Genomic DNA, 17,500 nt, shown 5'->3' with positions numbered 1-17,500 from the left:
AGTTATGTTTGGCTCTGCCATATGTGTGTGTGAGTGTGTGTGTGTGTGTGTGTGTGTGTGTGTGTGTGTGTTTGTGCTCTCTCCTCTCATATAGCAGTCTTTTTTTTGGCTAAAGACACAGAGAGCAGACAGCATCAGCAGCTTGTTAGCATGGCGTGTTAGTGTAGTGCTGTAGCAGCAGGGTTTCATGGAGCTGGTGAGGTTTGGGAGCTGCAGCTCTGCAGGGTTCAGGCCCGTCACGGTCGACTCTGAATCACTAACATGGGCTCCGGGAATGATTCTGCAGTTTGGAGCTCTGGTAGGCTCTGTGTGTGTGTGTGAGGGTGTTTGAGGGTGTGTGTGTGTGTGTGTGTGTGTGTGTGTGTAGAAGCTGTGAAGAGCGCCCATGCGTGTATTAGAGAGAGACAGAATAAGAAATCATTGTGTCTTGTTTGATAGGTTCAGAGCATCAGTATTAAAATATTCCTTTTCAGATTGCAGACAGACAGTGTGTGTGTGTGTGCGTGTGTGAGTGTGGGTGTGGGTGTGTGTGTGCACATACGCACATGTGTTTACAAGAGCGAATGAGGTGGGCAGTGTTGCATGAGTAAACAGGGCAGAGTACACACACACACACACACACACACACAGGACCATGTGACTGCATGGTACATTTTCAGCAGGTAGCAATGCTGCTAGAAACCTTTTTGTAGTGCAGATGACAATTAATGACAATGAGATATACATTTATTTGAATCTTTCTATCCTGTATAGTGTTTTGGAATATTATTTATTAAAATTATTATTAAAAATTATTATTATTATTAAAATAATAAGAACAAGAAGAAGAACAACAAACAACAACAATAATAATAATATTATTTATTGGTATTATTCATAATAATAATTGTTATTAATAATAATAATTGTTGTTATTATTGTTGTTGTTGCTACTGTTGTTAGTATTATTATTATTGTTGTTGCTACTGTTGTTAGTAGTAGTAGCAGTAGTAATTTTTTATTTATTTATTTATTTGTTTATTTTATTTATTTTCTCGCTTATTCTAAAATCCCTCAGAGAGAATGTCAACCATCCCCATGAGCGTCGACTTTTCTGAAAATTTCTGAGAATTTCTGACAATATCAGAGCATCTGTGATGTACAAATATAACCAAAAAAAAAACGAAAACAGAGACGGAGACAGCTGTTAACATGAGTGTGCCGTTCTGGATTTAAGGTTTTACCTCTGTACTGATCATTCCTGTCACACACTTTACATCAGTAGTGCAGCAGAGTTCAGCTTTCAGCTCGCAGCACATTCCGGCTTAAAATAAACCTGTGAAAGGTGCTAAAATATGATTTTGATAAATACTAGCTGTCGCAGTGGCCAGTGTATGTGTTTAGTGTGACGTGCGTCGTATAGAAAGGGCAGACGAACCTCTCTGAGAGGAATCTCTTAAAGGTGCTGATTGTTGACTGCAGATTTATATGCGACACACAAAAGTTCATTCCTGTGATAAATATTTTATAGCATGTGTGGCAGTATTCTCGCTCTTATTTCTGCAAGTAGTGCCACTGTTTGTAATACGGATGCATTCATGTGTGTGTGTGTGTGTGTGTGTGTGTGTGTGTGTGTGTGTTTGTGTGTGTTTCAGAGCGGACTATAATCTCCAGTATGCGCCCAGTTCCTGGTTCAGGCAGGATGGAGTGGATCATTCCTCTAGTAGTGGTGTCTGCTCTCACCTTCCTCTGCCTCATCCTCCTCCTCGCTGTACTCGTCTACTGGAGGTGAGAAGAAAATAAGAGAGCGGATTAAGGATGACTGAATATGGCCCTTTTATCCCAAATGTACTCTTTCAGCCAAGCTTATAGAACAGATCAAACGGCTATTTTAGTTAAGAAATAAGGGCAGCCGATAGGTAGCGTTTAATTCGTCACACACTCACCTCAAACTCAGATTGGATTTATAAATGGTATACTAGAGAAACAAACCTAGAGAAACAAACATGTTCTGGCTGACCGACTGCATTTGAGATAAGATATTTTCTGATTCACTGATTCAGCGACCGGACCGATTCACTGATTCACTTCTTAATTGATTCACTGTATGAGCGAATCCTGAAGTCAGTTTGTGTTTTCTGTCTCTTTCCTACACCTGGTTTTTGTATCATCTGTGTGTGTGTGTCATAGAACTTGTCATTTATCATGTCAAGGCTCTTGGATCCTTTACAACACTTTGAGAGCAGGTTATGAGTGTGTACATGTGTGTAAGGTCCAACCCACATGTGACGGTGTAAGTAAGATGAAGAGGGTCTATAGGACACCAGACCCTCAGGACATCGCTGTGGTGATAGAAGAGCCATAGATGCAGTTACCAAGGACATGCTGTCATGGCCTTCATTCAGCCTTGCTCAAAGAGGATCCTAAAGAGATTTGCAGAGAGAGAGATATGATAGAGAGACAGATTCAAAGGGAGAGGCAGAGACAGAGAGAGATAGAGGTGAGTGAGTGAGTTAGTGGATGAGTGAGTGAGTGAGTGAGTGGATGAGTGAGTGAGTGGATGAGTGAGTGGATGAGTGAGAGTGAGTGGATGAGTGAGTGGATGAGTGAGTGAGTGGATGAGTGAGAGTGAGTGGATGAGTGAGTGGATGAGTGAGTGAGTGGATGAGTGAGTGAGTGGATGAGTGAGTGGATGAGTGAGAGTGAGTGGATGAGTGAGTGGATGAGTGAGTGAGTGAGTGAGTGAGTGGATGAGTGAGTGAGTGGATGAGTGAGTGAGTGAGTGAGTGAATGGATGAGTGAGAGTGAGTGAGTGAGTGGATGAGTGAGTGGATGAGTGAGTGAGTGAGTGAGTGAGTGGATGAGTGAGTGAGTGGATGAGTGAGTGGATGAGTGAGTGAGTGGATGAGTGAGTGGATGAGTGAGTGAGTGAGTGAGTGAGTGGATGAGTGAGTGAGTGGATGAGTGAGTGAGTGAGTGAGTGGATGAGTGAGAGTGAGTGAGTGAGTGGATGAGTGAGTGGATGAGTGAGTGAGTGAGTGAGTGAGTGAGTGAGTGAGTGAGTGAGTGGATGAGTGAGTGAGTGGATCAGTGAGTGAGTGCGTGAGTGAGTGAGTGGATGAGTGAGTGAGTGGATCAGTGAGTGAGTGGATCAGTGAGTGAGTGCGTGAGTGAGTGAGTGCGTGAGTGAGTGAGTGGATGAGTGAGTGAGTGGATCAGTGAGTGAGTGCGTGAGTGAGTGAGTGGATGAGTGAGTGAGTGGATCAGTGAGTGAGTGAGTGAGTGAGTGGATGAGTGAGTGAGAAGGTGAGTGATATGCAGAATACAGAGAGTGAGAAAGACTAAGTATAGAGTGACTAAGGATATGCCGTGAGTGAGAGAGAAAGACAAATTATGGTGTGAGAGAGACAGAATAGAAATTGATGGAGAGAAAAAGAGAAAAGTATGTAAGAAAGATACAAAGGAAAGAGAGAGACTGGGGATCGTGAGAAATGGAAGATAGATAGCAGGAGAGGCAGACAAAGGATGCTAGAGAGAGAGGAGAAGAAGAAAGAGCCAGTGAATGAGATTAAATGATGAATGATAGAGATGGATAAAGACAGAGGATAAAGAGAGATGGAGAGGCAGAGACACAGGGTAGAGAAAGACCAAGGATACAGAGAAATGGAGAGAGGTAGAAGTTAGAGAGAGTGAGAGAGACAGAGAGATATAGAGTAATCACATTGTTTTCACTTTGTAAGATACAACATCCACACATTTAAAGGGGCAGTTTTCTACAATTAATAATGATATAACTGATACAAAGATACATTTAAAACAACCTGATGTAAAGTTTATTTATATTTTCTGGGCCAGAAATGATTGTTGCCTCATCTGGATCAACGTTGTTCAGCTAATGCCTTTTTCTTTAAAAGACATGTTGTTTCTGCAGAGACATTCAGTTAGAATAAGGCAGATGGCAGTTCAGCTCACAGGTAGAAGAAAAATCACATACTGCCACTTTAAAATGTGTTTTTTTAGTCTTACCAAAGGCCGTTTCTCTTCTTTCTAAGTTTAGAACAGGAATAAACAAGCTTCCTTTTCTCTGTGTCATGAATTGCTCTGCAAAAATAACAACTTTCTCTTTCTAATTAAACAATGTCCTTTTGTTTAAAAATCACAGAGTGTGCCCACTAAGTGTGGGACTCCGAGTCCCCACATATCTGACACTGCCTAGGGAAAATGCGGGAAAGGCTTTATTTTTGCGAATTAGACCGTGATGTGTGTCTGGTCTGTTTCTGGGAATTTTTTATCCCTCAGCCGTGCTAGTCGCTCTCCCAGAAGTGTGTCGTGTGCTCGCTGCGTGTTGGTGTGTTGACTAAACAGCTCTGACTTGCACAGCAGCCTGTCTCCAGGTCACAGCTCCCTGCCCTGAGCACACACACTCACCCATCTGCTTCCCCACACTGTGGAGACCAGAACCCACAGTCCATGAAGTAGTGTGTGTGTATGTGTGTGTGTGTGTGTGTGTGTGTGTTTGTGTGTGTGTGTGTGTGTGTGCGTGTGCGTGTGTGCGTGTGTTTTTGATGGTCCAGTTACGGTTATGATCTCTTTCTGTGGATACTTTACACACACACACACACACACACACACACGCACACACACGCACACACACACACACATTTGCATAATTATCATTATTCTAACCGCTAAAGGCCACGATTTCCATTTTCCTAACCTACCGTTAACAAACTTGTATTCGATAGGTAAAGTTCTTCACAAAAATTAAAATATTCAGGAAAGCAATTTATATAATAATTAAAAAAAAAGACGGTGTGGTTTTTAAATCAGGAATAAACCGATGTATGTTTCAGCCCTTGTATTAATGACATTTGATATTTCCAACTCCAAAGAACTCCAGAATACTAGATTACAGTATGCATATTAAATGTTTTACAGATTAATTCAATTCAATTTAATTCATTTTATTTGTATAGCGCTTTTAACAACGAACATCAAAACAGCTTTACAGAACATAAGAAATATAATGCAAAAAAGTTTAACATTATATAAAGATTAATATTATACAAAAGATCAATATTAGACTAATATTTAAATGTGTGTGTATTTACGTGTTTGAACCAGACTCAAAAGTGAACCTCATCCTCATTGAGGTGACACTGGAGGGTGTGATTATAATCTGTTATAAACACCGGAGAGTGTTATTATGAATAATGTCCTTTTTTACAGTCAGATACAGACTGAGAAATCCGTTCATCAATCCATTACTCTATCTCTCTCTATCTCTTTCTCTCTTTCTGTGTGTCTCGCTCTTCAGCAAGCTCTCTCTCTCTCTCTCTCTCTCTCTCTATCTTCTCAACCCTTTTTGCGTTTCTCCGTCTTTTCTATTGTTCTGAAAGTGTGTGTGTGCAGATCAGGAGTCTCTTCTGTGTTGTGATGGACAGGGTTGGGCTTTACTGTGGACTGCAGCTCTGACGTTAAAAGCCTTCAGGCTGTCAGTGGCCCATTCAGAGGGACTTGATGAGCTCTTTATCTGCCAAGAGACACACAATTGTTCTTTAATGGACAGATCCAGTGCATCAGTAGCGATGCTTATATAATCTGTTTACTCTGAATTTTCATTCAGTGCAAAACCTCTTGTCTTTGTACAGACTAGAGCTGCTAAAAGTCTCTTAAAGGCTCGAATTGCATTGGTTTATATCAATGTTCTTCTTCTAATATGTCATTGTTTCCATAGTAACAACAAACTTCAGATAATTGAAGTCTAACCTTTTTAGAAGGAGTTTCCATTCTCAAGCTTCGAGTTAATACTTTTCTAGTACGTGGAAAGTTTTGAAGACCGAGAAGTTGTGAATTTCTTTTACGGATGGTTTCATATCGTTAAATGTTGCTATTAACAAATTTAAAAAAAAACACGTTAAAAAAAAACAAAAAAAAAAAAACGTAATTCTTGCCATATTTTTCTATATCACACTTAACCATGTTTTTTTTTTCATTAATTTCAAAAATTTTATTAAACTATGTTAACTAAGTTAACTATGCTATTTAGAATTTCCTAAACGATCGCATACTGAAACGTGATAGGCTGCTTGATTTTATGACATAAAAACACTGGCAGCAATTCAAACACAAGTCCTCTTTTTTTGAAGCTGTGTATTTAAACATTTGCGTAATACAGAACGCTGTCACACTGAGTCATACGTTTGTCATCTGAAATTCTCATCCTGTCCTGCCTCTTATACAAACCCGATAAAGTTAATTGACATTTACTCTGTAAATGATTCAGAAATTGTTCCGCATCCTGCTAGAAACTTTAACAAAAACGCTATTCACGGCTCTTAAATCTCCCACCACCACGGCATCTTGTTTACGTTCCTGAGCAGATCTTCACGGTAATTAACGCTTGGCTGCGGCTTCCCGTGCTGCAGCTCGGCCTTTGTTCGGCGGATCAGGCGTGTGGAGCACAGAGGCTCTCTGTGAATTTCAGCACATGAAAGAAAACCGGAAAGTTCCTGAAGAAACGTAAAGGCTGTTTTTCTTCTGGCACAACTGGGAACAACTTAGTCGCAATGTAGTCGCCATGGATTTGTTTTTTCACCCTTCATTAAGTGGCAACAAAGTAAAGGGAATACAAAAAAAGGAAATAATAAAAAAGGAGTGTCCAGCCAGCAGGGTGTGTGTTTATAACAGAGCAAGCAGCAGGTGTTGGGGGTGGAGGCAGAATGTCGTGCAAAGTTAATCCTATTGCACGGTCTTAGGACTGCCTCTCTGTCACCTCCCTGCTCTTTAACAGATCTGAGATCATCTGAGCTGCGCGTCAGGTCAAAGTTCAGACATTCGAGGCTGTTCCTGGATCAGTGTTTACGCAACACCGTGTGGCTCTGACCCTAAGAGTTAAATGAGCATGACACAAGAGAGACCCTCCCTCAGTCCTCCTCTTCCCTCTACGTCTCTGTCGTCCTATCAGTCATCAACAGCATGCCAAAGCTTCTGCCTCTCTCCTACTTTTTTCCTCAGATCCCTCGTTCTGTCAGAGGATGAACAGATTGTGTTCTCTCCTGTGTATGAAGTACAGGTAGGAAGACAAACCTGCTCTCTTCCTTTCAGGACACTTAATGACTACAACTCGTCTCTCTGGTTTTCTTCACATTCTTGCAGTAATTTTATTGTGTGTCCCTTTTTCTCTCAGTGTTGTTATCAGCACTGTTTTCTTTTTTTTTTCTGTGCGAGCCAAAGAAGCAGAACCAGTTTTCTCACGCTCTGCTTTTGGAACTAGAGCAGATTCTACTTGACACTTGTGTGTTTTTTGTTGCTTCTGCTGAGAGCAGTATTCGGAGAACGCCTGCCCGTGTCGTCTTTTCTCTCTGGATCTGTGTAGACTTAGCGCTCTCTGAGGTCTATCATACTGCCATATTGTGTTTGTTTTGGAAAAGGCTTTCTGGAGATAATGTTTCCTACTACATTCGTAACTCTGTGTGTGTGTGTGTGTGTGTTTAGTTAGTGTTTGCTCTTTGGATGTGGGTGGAAAGTTCACTGCTATATGATTTGACTCCTTCACTGCTATATGACGATCAATCACCAAAGCGGATGTTAGTCACTGTGACCGATCCCATCACAATGCAAACTTTTCTTTTTATTTCTCCAAATGTCTCTGTGACTCTGTGTTTGTATTGTAAACATCTTCCGTCGTAAGACAGGGTCTGAATAAGTTTAGGACCCGTGAAGTAAGTCAGGCCATGTTTATTTTAGGGGTCATTTGGTGCTGAATTGTTAGTTTTAACACTTGTTAATGAGCTTTCTCTCTCACACTCTCCTCTCCAATTCCATGTGTGTATTAGAAGGTGTTTCCAGACTGCTCATTTCTACGTGGAGGACAGCAGTTCTCCACGAGTGGTGCCCAATGAGAGTATTCCTGTCATCCCAATCCCAGGTGAGTTTCCTCTTGAACACTTTAACACAGATCTGCTTAAATCGTACAATGTTGATTTTTCTATCTTATTATAAAATGCTCAGATCTGTGGAGTGTTTATTATAAGTGTGTGTGTGTGTGTGTGTGTGTGTGTGTCTGACTTGTTTTTGTTGTTTTAAGGTAGCAGTACTAGCTTGACTAGTTAATTAAATTTCTAAAATGTATATAATATAATATAATATAATATAAACCAGTTTCCTGACTTGATCAAAACCAATTTCTTTTCATTTAAAGCTTAAAATCTGGCTTTACAAACACTTTATAAACACAACCTCAGGACTGAAGCACTAGCGGTGTTCATTAGTAAAACCGGGTCAGTTGATGTGTTCACATTTTTGCCATTCCTCTCATCATAATTAACACCGGGACGTTAATATCATGAGCCGGCGGCCATCTTTCAAGGAAATGTTTTACTCTAAGCTCAGGAGACTAGGTGCGTGTTTATTGTTGCGCACCGACCCGTAACACACGATGTTTACATTGTTTGGGTTGTGGGTTTTATCTTGCTAGCTTAGATGTTGGTGCTATTTTTCATACTCCACCTCACACACTTGCTCATTATATTAGCCAACACTCTCCCTTGCTCTCTCTGCCCTTTTGCACCCTGTTGTAGAAATAATTGGAGCTGTCTCACGGAGTGAAAAGTGTGTGTATGAGTGTGTAACTGTGTACGAAGAGACGGAGTGGAGTCGAGCTTATTTTACTCCCTGCTCCAGACTACTCCTGTGTTAGATTAGGGTAATGACCCTTGGACGTAAAAATCCATCATGGCATTGATTTGAACTTGAACAGCGAATGACGAGCTCCTCATCCAGCTGATAAAGATGGGTAACGGATTTTAGCCCAGCTCCGTTATGATTCTTACAAATGCTGTCTGCTTTTATAACGATTATAATTTATTATCAGCATTAACAGAATCAATACAGTGTCTGACAAAACAAATGAAACACCAGACTTAGCAAATTTATTGCAATTAGTCAAGACAAATAATTCACATGGATACTGTCTGGAGTGAAGAACTACACACTGAAGGTAGTGAACTTCTATCTTACTTTCTCTTTACTCGAAATATTTCTGCTCTGTGGCTGTTTTGCAGACGACATGGAGGCCATCTCTGTTAAACAGTTTATCAAGCACATATCTGATCTGTACGCCAACAACCAGCATGGATTCTCTGAAGACTTTGAGGTGAGATGTCATGTGTCATGCCTTTTTACACATGTAATACACACACACGTACACACTCACACACAAACACACACGTGTACACACACGCACACACAAACACACAGACATTCACACACGTACACGCACGCCCACACACGTACACACACACGTGTGTACAAACACACTTACGTATACACACACTCGTACACACACACATACACACTCACACATGTACATACACACACGTACGCACACACAAACACATGTACATACAAACACACATTCACACTCATACATGTATATACACACTCACGCACACACACACAGACACATACATACACACTTACACATGTACATACACACTCACACACACTCACACATGTACATACACACACGTACGCACACACAAACACATGTACATACAAACACACATTCACACTCATACATGTATATACACACTCACGCACACACACACAGACACGTACATACACACTTACACATGTACATACACACTCACACACACTCACACATGTACATACACACTCACACACACTCACACATGTACATACACACTTATACACACTCACACATACATGTACATGTACACATTCACACATGTACAAACACTCACACACATACACACTCACACATGCACATACACACACACTCACACACACTTACACATGTACATACACACTCACACATGTACATACACACATATACACACTCACACATACATGTACATGTACACATTCACACATGTACACACACTCACACACATACACACTCACACATGTACATACACACACACTCACACACACTTACACATGTACATACACACTCACACATGTACATACACACATATACACACTCACACATACATGTACATGTACACATTCACACATGTACACACACTCACACTCACACATGTACATACACACACTCACACACACTCACACATGTACATACACACACACTCACACACACTTACACATGTACATACACACTCACACACTCACACATGTACATTAACACATATACACACTCACACATACATGTACATGTACACATTCACACATGTACACACACTCACACACATACACACTCACACATGTACATACACACACACTCACACACACTTACACATGTACATACACACTCACACACTCACACACACAGACTCACACATGTACATGCACACACACTCACACACACACACATCCATGCACGTAGACACACACACACACACACACACACACACACACACTTTGTACTATAAAGACTGTTGCTCATAACTTTTAGTCTCTGTTTATAAACAGCTGGCATGTACACCCTGGCATATATGTGTGGTAAGCATTTCTGGCAGGATGTCATTATAGGCCAGACTGGCATCACTCTGTCAATGTGTCAGTAAATAGGGGTGTTTTATAGCCCTTCTGTGAGTGTGTGTGTAAACCAGATGGTCTTGGACATGACCAGCCCTCTGCCTTGCCCAGGCCAGAAAATCATGTCACATCTGTGCAGAGCTGTCAGACCCTTCAGGCTGTATTAATATTAATCTGCAGCCAGATCACAAATGATCAGTAATCCACAGAGGCCCAGGACCTCACGTCTCATATTATCCCACCATCTGCCACGTTATACCTAATGATAAAAGGTGTCAAGTTTTTTTTTTTTATTATTTGTTGACCCTTGAGACAGGAAGCGTGTGACAGTTTTAGTCACTCGGGTCATGTTGAATGTCATGTAGATTGAACTTCCTGTGTATTTGAGCCCTGTGTATAATTCACACCTGTGATATCAGGAGATTGACACGATACCCGAGTCCGGAGGTGTGAATTGGCAGGAGGCAATAGGAGTAAATAGAGCTGAAAAGATGAAATGAGTAGGTCATGTTTGTTCAGAAGTGGTTTCTCCTGTGCGACAGTCGAGCAGTTGTCTTCTCTTCCCAGGATGTGAATTTCAGTCTATACAAAAATGTAGTTATATTTTTAATAAACTGGTCACTAAGAGACCAGTTGATGTCACGGTATATACATTTTTATGGAAATGTGATCAGGCCCCATTTTACTGAAAGATTACTGAAACTCTAATCAACAGAACGATTAGCCATTAATTTACCGACAAAATCGTAAAAATAAAAAAAAATCATCTCCATGTTGTTCATTCTGTTTTATACGTGATGTTTTATTTTCGATGGCTCACCATGGTGACACTTGCATCTTGCTGCGTTTTAAGTAAATAGCTCAAAGAGATCTCTGTACGTAAGAGGTTCCTGACACACGACCCTGCGTTCAGTAATATTAATACACCATCGCATCATTTTATAGCTGGGAATTACACAGAGATTAAAATGTTCAGTCCATTTATTCACTAATGAAGTCCTTTGAATAAATGGCAAAACATCATGATTAAATAAAAATTTGTGTCATTAAGACTTTACTACTGAAAGATGTCAAGGTTGGTTTTGATTATGAATGCGTTTCTGGGTCAAAAGTGCGTTTTATAGAAATATCTCTCCGAGTCCACTTCAGTCTGTTGGTTAATCGTTGAGAAAACGTAGATATTAAGTGCGTGATTCAGACACAGGCTTAGTCTCAGCCTCGGAAGCTTCACTCGAACTGCTTCATCTTTACTACACTTTATTGAAAGCTAGAGGTTCTGGAGTCTGGTACGTTTTTTTTACTTTATCTACAGTGATATAGATATAATTTTAGAGTAATTATATTGTAAAAATGTCCTAAAACAAAGCAACCGGCATTAGATTAGATGCGTATTTGATGCACGGAGAAAAACAAATGGTTTGGCTTTAAAACTGTGTGCGCTAACACTTAGCAACACTTTAATGAGGACAGAGAGTGAAGGCGAGGGTCTGGATTGAGTTTCCATTCTCATACTTCTTTTTACACACCCAGAGAAGTGGTGTCAGGAGGCCTTCGTGTCCTTCAATAGCCTCCTCGTCGCTGTCTCATCTTTTCTTCCCCCGGTACCTCTCCATCCAGTGCGTCAGAAAAGGACAGAGCCAAACCACCCCCCCTCCTTCTAGACGGAGCCTCTAGGGCCCCTAACAAGTGGCTTTGTGCTGCTTTGGCCAGAGAGACAAAGAGAGGTAGAGAGAGGGATGTGGTTGTGGTGGCAAGAATTCAGGCTTGTGTGCATTCCAAGTGGGGGATTTTAAAGGGGTCCGTGAGAAAAGAAGAGGGACAGAAAGATTAGGGGATATTTGGAGTATGGTATTTTGTGGTATAATATTAAGGGAGGGAGAGCGATTATGGATGAAAAGTATAACAGAACCAAGGACTTAAGGAGACAGAAAAGCTTTGGGGTGATGATGTGCAACACGATGTGAATTCTTCTGAATTTTATTCTTCGGATTTATCCAAACGTGGAATTTAGGGCTTTTAGTTGCAGATTAGTTACATCACTCATAAAGCTTTATATTACTACAATTAGATTAAATGTATTTACCTGTACACACATGTGCATAAGCTGCGATTTACTGAGCATGCTCCATGTACACGGAAACTAGACAAAGGTCAGACAGGTGGGAGCTAACCTCCTAACATGAAACATGAAGTTTCTATTATTGTGTCTGTGTGGGTGTGACATTCAGAATCTGTCCCACTTCGGTTTACATTTGGGCTAACATTACCACATAATACTCGTTTTCTTCCCTTGATCCAAATCCTCCAAAGGCCCTGTCCCATTTCTGACAACTTTTTAATGTCGCCACATATCAACATTAACAGGCTTTATCCAGAAGCAATCTAATAACTAACTACATACGATTAATCTCTTTTCTTTTTTTACAATTTAGTTTAATCCCAAATTAAATGCCAGACTCACCACGATTAATGCCATCGCCGAGATGACGAATAAACGAGCCACAGCGAAAAAGCGCGAGAAGAAAGAGACCGCGTATAAAATGTACGATTTCTCAGCGAGACGGTTATATATGAAATGTATTTGTATGCCATTATGAAAGCATCATCGTGCTTTACTCTTTGTCGGTTAAAGCATCATACCACTTTATTATATATTCAGATTAACCCCCGGGATAGATTTCTATCATCTGGTGTATATGGTCACAAATTTACCTGACAAACATCTAAACCACCAAAACAACCATGATCCTATGACTCTTTTTTTTATTTGTGTTATGGTCACAAAACTAGGGCAGTCAGGGGTTAGTGTGAGTGTGTGGGTGTGTGTGTGTTTGTGTGTGTGTGTGTGTTTTGGTGTGCGAATAAGTGTCTTGCAGGGAACAGATGTCACTTGCGTAGTCTCTCTGTTGCTGTTGCCTCTGGCAGTTTTTTTGACGCCTCGGAAGTGTCACACTATCACATCAACACACCTCTCTTTCTTTCACCCCTCATACACACACACACACACACACACACACACAGAGGCTGTATCGATACTATCAGATCAACACACCGCTCTTTCTTTCAGCCCTCATTCACACACACACACACACGCACACACACACCCAGAGGCTGTATCGATACTATCAGATCGACACACCTCTCTTTCTTTCAGCCCTCATTCACACACACACACAGAGAGGCTGTATCGATGCACACAAAAGAATCTCTCTGCTGTCTGGTTGGTCAACGGCACTTAAATGCCAATGGCTTTGCAAAATAAACATCATTTATATAAGTGATATTTGGTATTTATGTTGAAGTTCACAGACTCGGTGTTTGTGCTGTTTGAAAAGTCAAACCATTTAAAAGTCTAACAATTGCTTAATGCAGGCAGAGCCTTTTTTATGTGGTACATATCCCGGGTTTGATGCTCAGGTCAGGTTACAGACTGTGCGAAGTTGTAGGTGTGTGTATGTGGGTGTAAGTGTGTGGATGTGTGTGGATGTGGGTGTGTGGTTGTGCATTGAGATAGACTGACCTTCTATTCAAGGTGAATTACTACCTCACATTCCCAGGATAGTCTACAGATCCACCGCAACCCTGACCAGGATAATGTGCTTACGAAATATGAATGATAATCAGCAAATTTATGGAAGTCACAGAAATGTCACTGTGTTTAAACTCTGGCTGTAATCCTTTTTTTTTTACCGAAAGGTTGTTGTGTTTTCTCCCAAAAATTTTAAAACATATGTACAGAAGTCGAAACTTTTCTAGGTGACAGGTTTTCCCAGACATCTATACAAATTCTATATCCTCCCCCAGATCATTGAGCAATCATTGAAATATGCATTAAGCATTTAACAATAATTCAAGTTGTTGCCATGGCAACAAAACGAACCCTGCCTCCAAGCTCTTCTGTAATGATTTTAACATTTGATTTTGGCTTTAAAATCTACATATGACTGATGAATATCTGCAGGATACTCATAGGAGGTGTGTGTGTGTGTGTGTGTGTTTGAGATGGATGCTGCTTTTGCATTCTGTACAGGATCATTATTCAAATGAAACAGGAAACACTGCTGCTAGTGGAACATTCTTGCAAATCTACAGCTTGCTTTTTGCTTTGTATATATTATTTTTTAAATTGACATCTGTGTTTGTGTGTGTCTGTGTGTGTGTGTGTGTATGTGTCTGTGTGTGTGTGTGTGTGTGTGTGTGTGTGTGTGTGTGTGTGCATTAAAATATAGGAAGTGCAACGTTGCACAAGCGATATGAAGATCACTTTTGAACATTCAAATCATCCAGACAACAAGCACAAGAACAGATACATCAACATTGTTGCATGTGAGTATCTTTTTTTACCCTCTCTCTCTCTCTCTCTCTCTCTCTCTCTCTCTCTCTCTCTCTCTCACTCTCTCTCTCTCTCTCTCTCTCTCTCACTCTCTCTCTCTCTCTCTCTCACTCTCTCTCTCTCTCTCTCTCTCTCTCTCACTCTCTCTCTCTCTCTCTCTCTCTCTCTCTCTCTCTCTCTCTCTCTCTCTCTCTCTCTCTCTCTCTCTCTCTCTCTCTCTCTCTCTCTCTCTCTCTCTCTCTCTCTCTCTCTCTCTCTCTCTCTCTCTCTCTCTCTCTCTCCCTCTCTCTCTCTCTCTCTCTCTCTCTCTCTCTCTCTCTCTCTCTCTCTCTCTCTCTCTCTCTCTCTCTCTCTCTCTCTCTCTCTCTCTCTCTCTCTCTCTCTCTCTCTCTCTCTCTCTCTCTCTCTCTCTCTCTTCTCTCTCTCTCTCTCTCTCTCTCTCTCTCTCTCTCTCTCTCTCTCTCTCTCTCTCTCTCTCTCTCTCTCTCTCTCTCTCTCTCTCTCTCTCTCTCTCTCTCTCTCTCTCTCTCTCTCTCTCTCTCTCTCTCTCTCTCTCTCTCTCTCTCTCTCTCTCTCTCTCTCTCTCTCTCTCTCTCTCTCCTCTCTCTCTCTCTCTCTCTCTCTCTCTCTCTCTCTCTCTCTCTCTCTCTCTCTCTTTATTCCTCTCTCTCTCTCTCTCTCTCTCTCACTCTCTCTCTCTCTCTCTTTATTCCTCTCTCTCTCTCTCTCTCTCTCTCTCTCTCTCTCTCTCTCTCTCTCTCTCTCTCTCTTTCTCTGTTCTGTATGCTACTCACACTCTCTGGCTCTGTCCCTCTCCAGATGATCACAGTCGAGTGAAGCTGAGGCCATTAGCCGGCAAGGACTCCAAACACAGTGACTACATCAATGCTAACTATGTGGACGTGAGTGTTTTCCTCAATGTGTGCTCGCGGGTCTCAACGAATTTATCAGCTACAGCATTGTGGACATAACTGTTCATCAGTGTGATTATTGTTGCTTGTGTGTGTCCCAAAGGGCTGCATTCAGAATCGAGTTAAGCTCGCATAGCAGCGTAGCTCTGTCTACAACACAAATCACAGGCTACAGTATATCCATGCACTTGCTTTTTTTATAGTAACAACTCAGCAACAGAAGCTTGTATGCATAATATGCTGCATAATATATATCTAATAATAAACGGATTTATTATTATTTATGTTCATTTAGTGAAGCTATCTCTGAAGAGATGTTTTTTTCCCCACTTTCTGACTTCTCTTTAACGTTAGACATAAACTCTAATATAAACTATCTTGTCTGATGGAAACATCGTAACTGATTAGAAACGGATAAAAAGTGTGATGTGTCTATTGATAAACGGTAAAACGGTTATTGTCGGGGGTTTGTTGGGATGTAAGTGGAATGAAAGACTTAGATGTATCGTCTGATTTGAAGCTCATCCTCTGGCACCACCCCAAACTGGATTATGTGTTGGAATAACATTGAGTGTCATTCCATACTCAGCATGAGCAAATTACTTTCTGAATACTTTAAAGACATGCTGTTACAGAAAAATAATCAACTCTGTCGTGGGACCGGCTTCGTGTCGGTTATTATAGCGTTAAAATAGCTCTGAGTTTTTATTTCCTTGTATCAGTTTTAATTCTCTGAAAGAAACGCCTAGAAAATGGCTCTTCCATATGTTTTGATGATTCTTAAGTGTACAACTCTGAAGAGGTGTGTGTGTGTGTGTGTCAGGGTTACAACAAGCCCAAGGCGTACATTGCTGCTCAGGGTCCCCTTAAATCCACCTTTGAGGACTTCTGGAGGATGGTGTGGGAGCAGAACACAGGCATCATTGTCATGATTACCAACCTGGTTGAGAAAGGACGGGTGAGTTCAGCTTTTAGAGTCAGTTCCCAGGAACCAGGCTCTTTTTATTATTTTTATCACTGAAGCTCTTAAACAAACAACAGCAAATATCTATACTGTTCTAAGGAATTGTTCAACTGTTCAATAATATTCATATTTTTCCTAAGGCACATAAGCATTGACTCGTCTCTTCTTTTAAACAAGAATTAGTAAAGAAATAAAGAAGGAAATAAAAAACAGACGTAAGAAATCACGCAGCATGTAAGTAGTACAGCAAAAGTTTGGATCCCCCATTCTACTATTTATTTGCAAAAAGAAATTGATATGAAATTAATTGTAAAATAGAAGTGTTTCATTTGTTCCATTCAAAAACTATGGGGGGTGCAAACTTTTGTCTGTAGTCCCTTCTATAAAAGAGTAGGAATTTTTTTTTGTGTCTATCAATAACTTATATTTATCTTACTGTTTATTCTGTTCTAAAAAGATTCTAACATTTCCACTGTGCAGACTCAAGACATTTATGGCATTTGACAGACGGCCATTTATTTTATTTTTATACAACTGAACAATTGAGGGTTAAGGGTCTTGCTCAGGGGCCCAGCAGTGGCAGCTTGGTGGACATGGGATTTGAACTCCTGACCTTCCGATCAGTCACCTTTAACACCTGACTTAAGAAATACGTTTAGCTGAAACCTTGTGTATGTGTGAGAAGCAAGGTTGCCATGTATTGCAGAATTCTAACACTAAATCTGTGTGTTTACATGTGTATGTGTGTGTGTGTGTTACAGAGAAAGTGTGATCAGTACTGGCCGACGGAGA

General features: G+C 40.8%; 1 protein-coding gene across 2 annotated transcripts in view; it reads left to right on the top strand.

The window, feature by feature from the left end:
* Positions 1-17,500, top strand: part of ptprga (protein tyrosine phosphatase receptor type Ga) — a 259,987-nt gene that overhangs the window by 230,399 nt on the left and 12,088 nt on the right. The window contains exons 13-19 of one of the 2 annotated variants that reach the window (XM_060858735.1): positions 1,635-1,767; positions 7,821-7,909; positions 9,045-9,136; positions 14,730-14,826; positions 15,653-15,735; positions 16,568-16,702; positions 17,470-17,500. The exon at positions 17,470-17,500 is cut by the window's right edge and continues 104 nt beyond it. In XM_060858735.1, the coding sequence (XP_060714718.1) occupies positions 1,635-1,767; positions 7,821-7,909; positions 9,045-9,136; positions 14,730-14,826; positions 15,653-15,735; positions 16,568-16,702; positions 17,470-17,500 (660 nt within the window). Of the gene's footprint in view, positions 1-1,634; positions 1,768-7,817; positions 7,910-9,044; positions 9,137-14,729; positions 14,827-15,652; positions 15,736-16,567; positions 16,703-17,469 lie in introns of both variants that reach the window. The other variant, XM_060858734.1, reaches the window with a different exon arrangement.

The sequence above is a fragment of the Tachysurus vachellii genome, chromosome 22 (genome assembly GCF_030014155.1).
Source record: "Tachysurus vachellii isolate PV-2020 chromosome 22, HZAU_Pvac_v1, whole genome shotgun sequence".
Lineage (NCBI taxonomy): Eukaryota > Metazoa > Chordata > Actinopteri > Siluriformes > Bagridae > Tachysurus > Tachysurus vachellii.
Note: the sequence above shows the minus strand (reverse complement) of the source record. Positions and strands in the feature narration are given on the sequence as shown.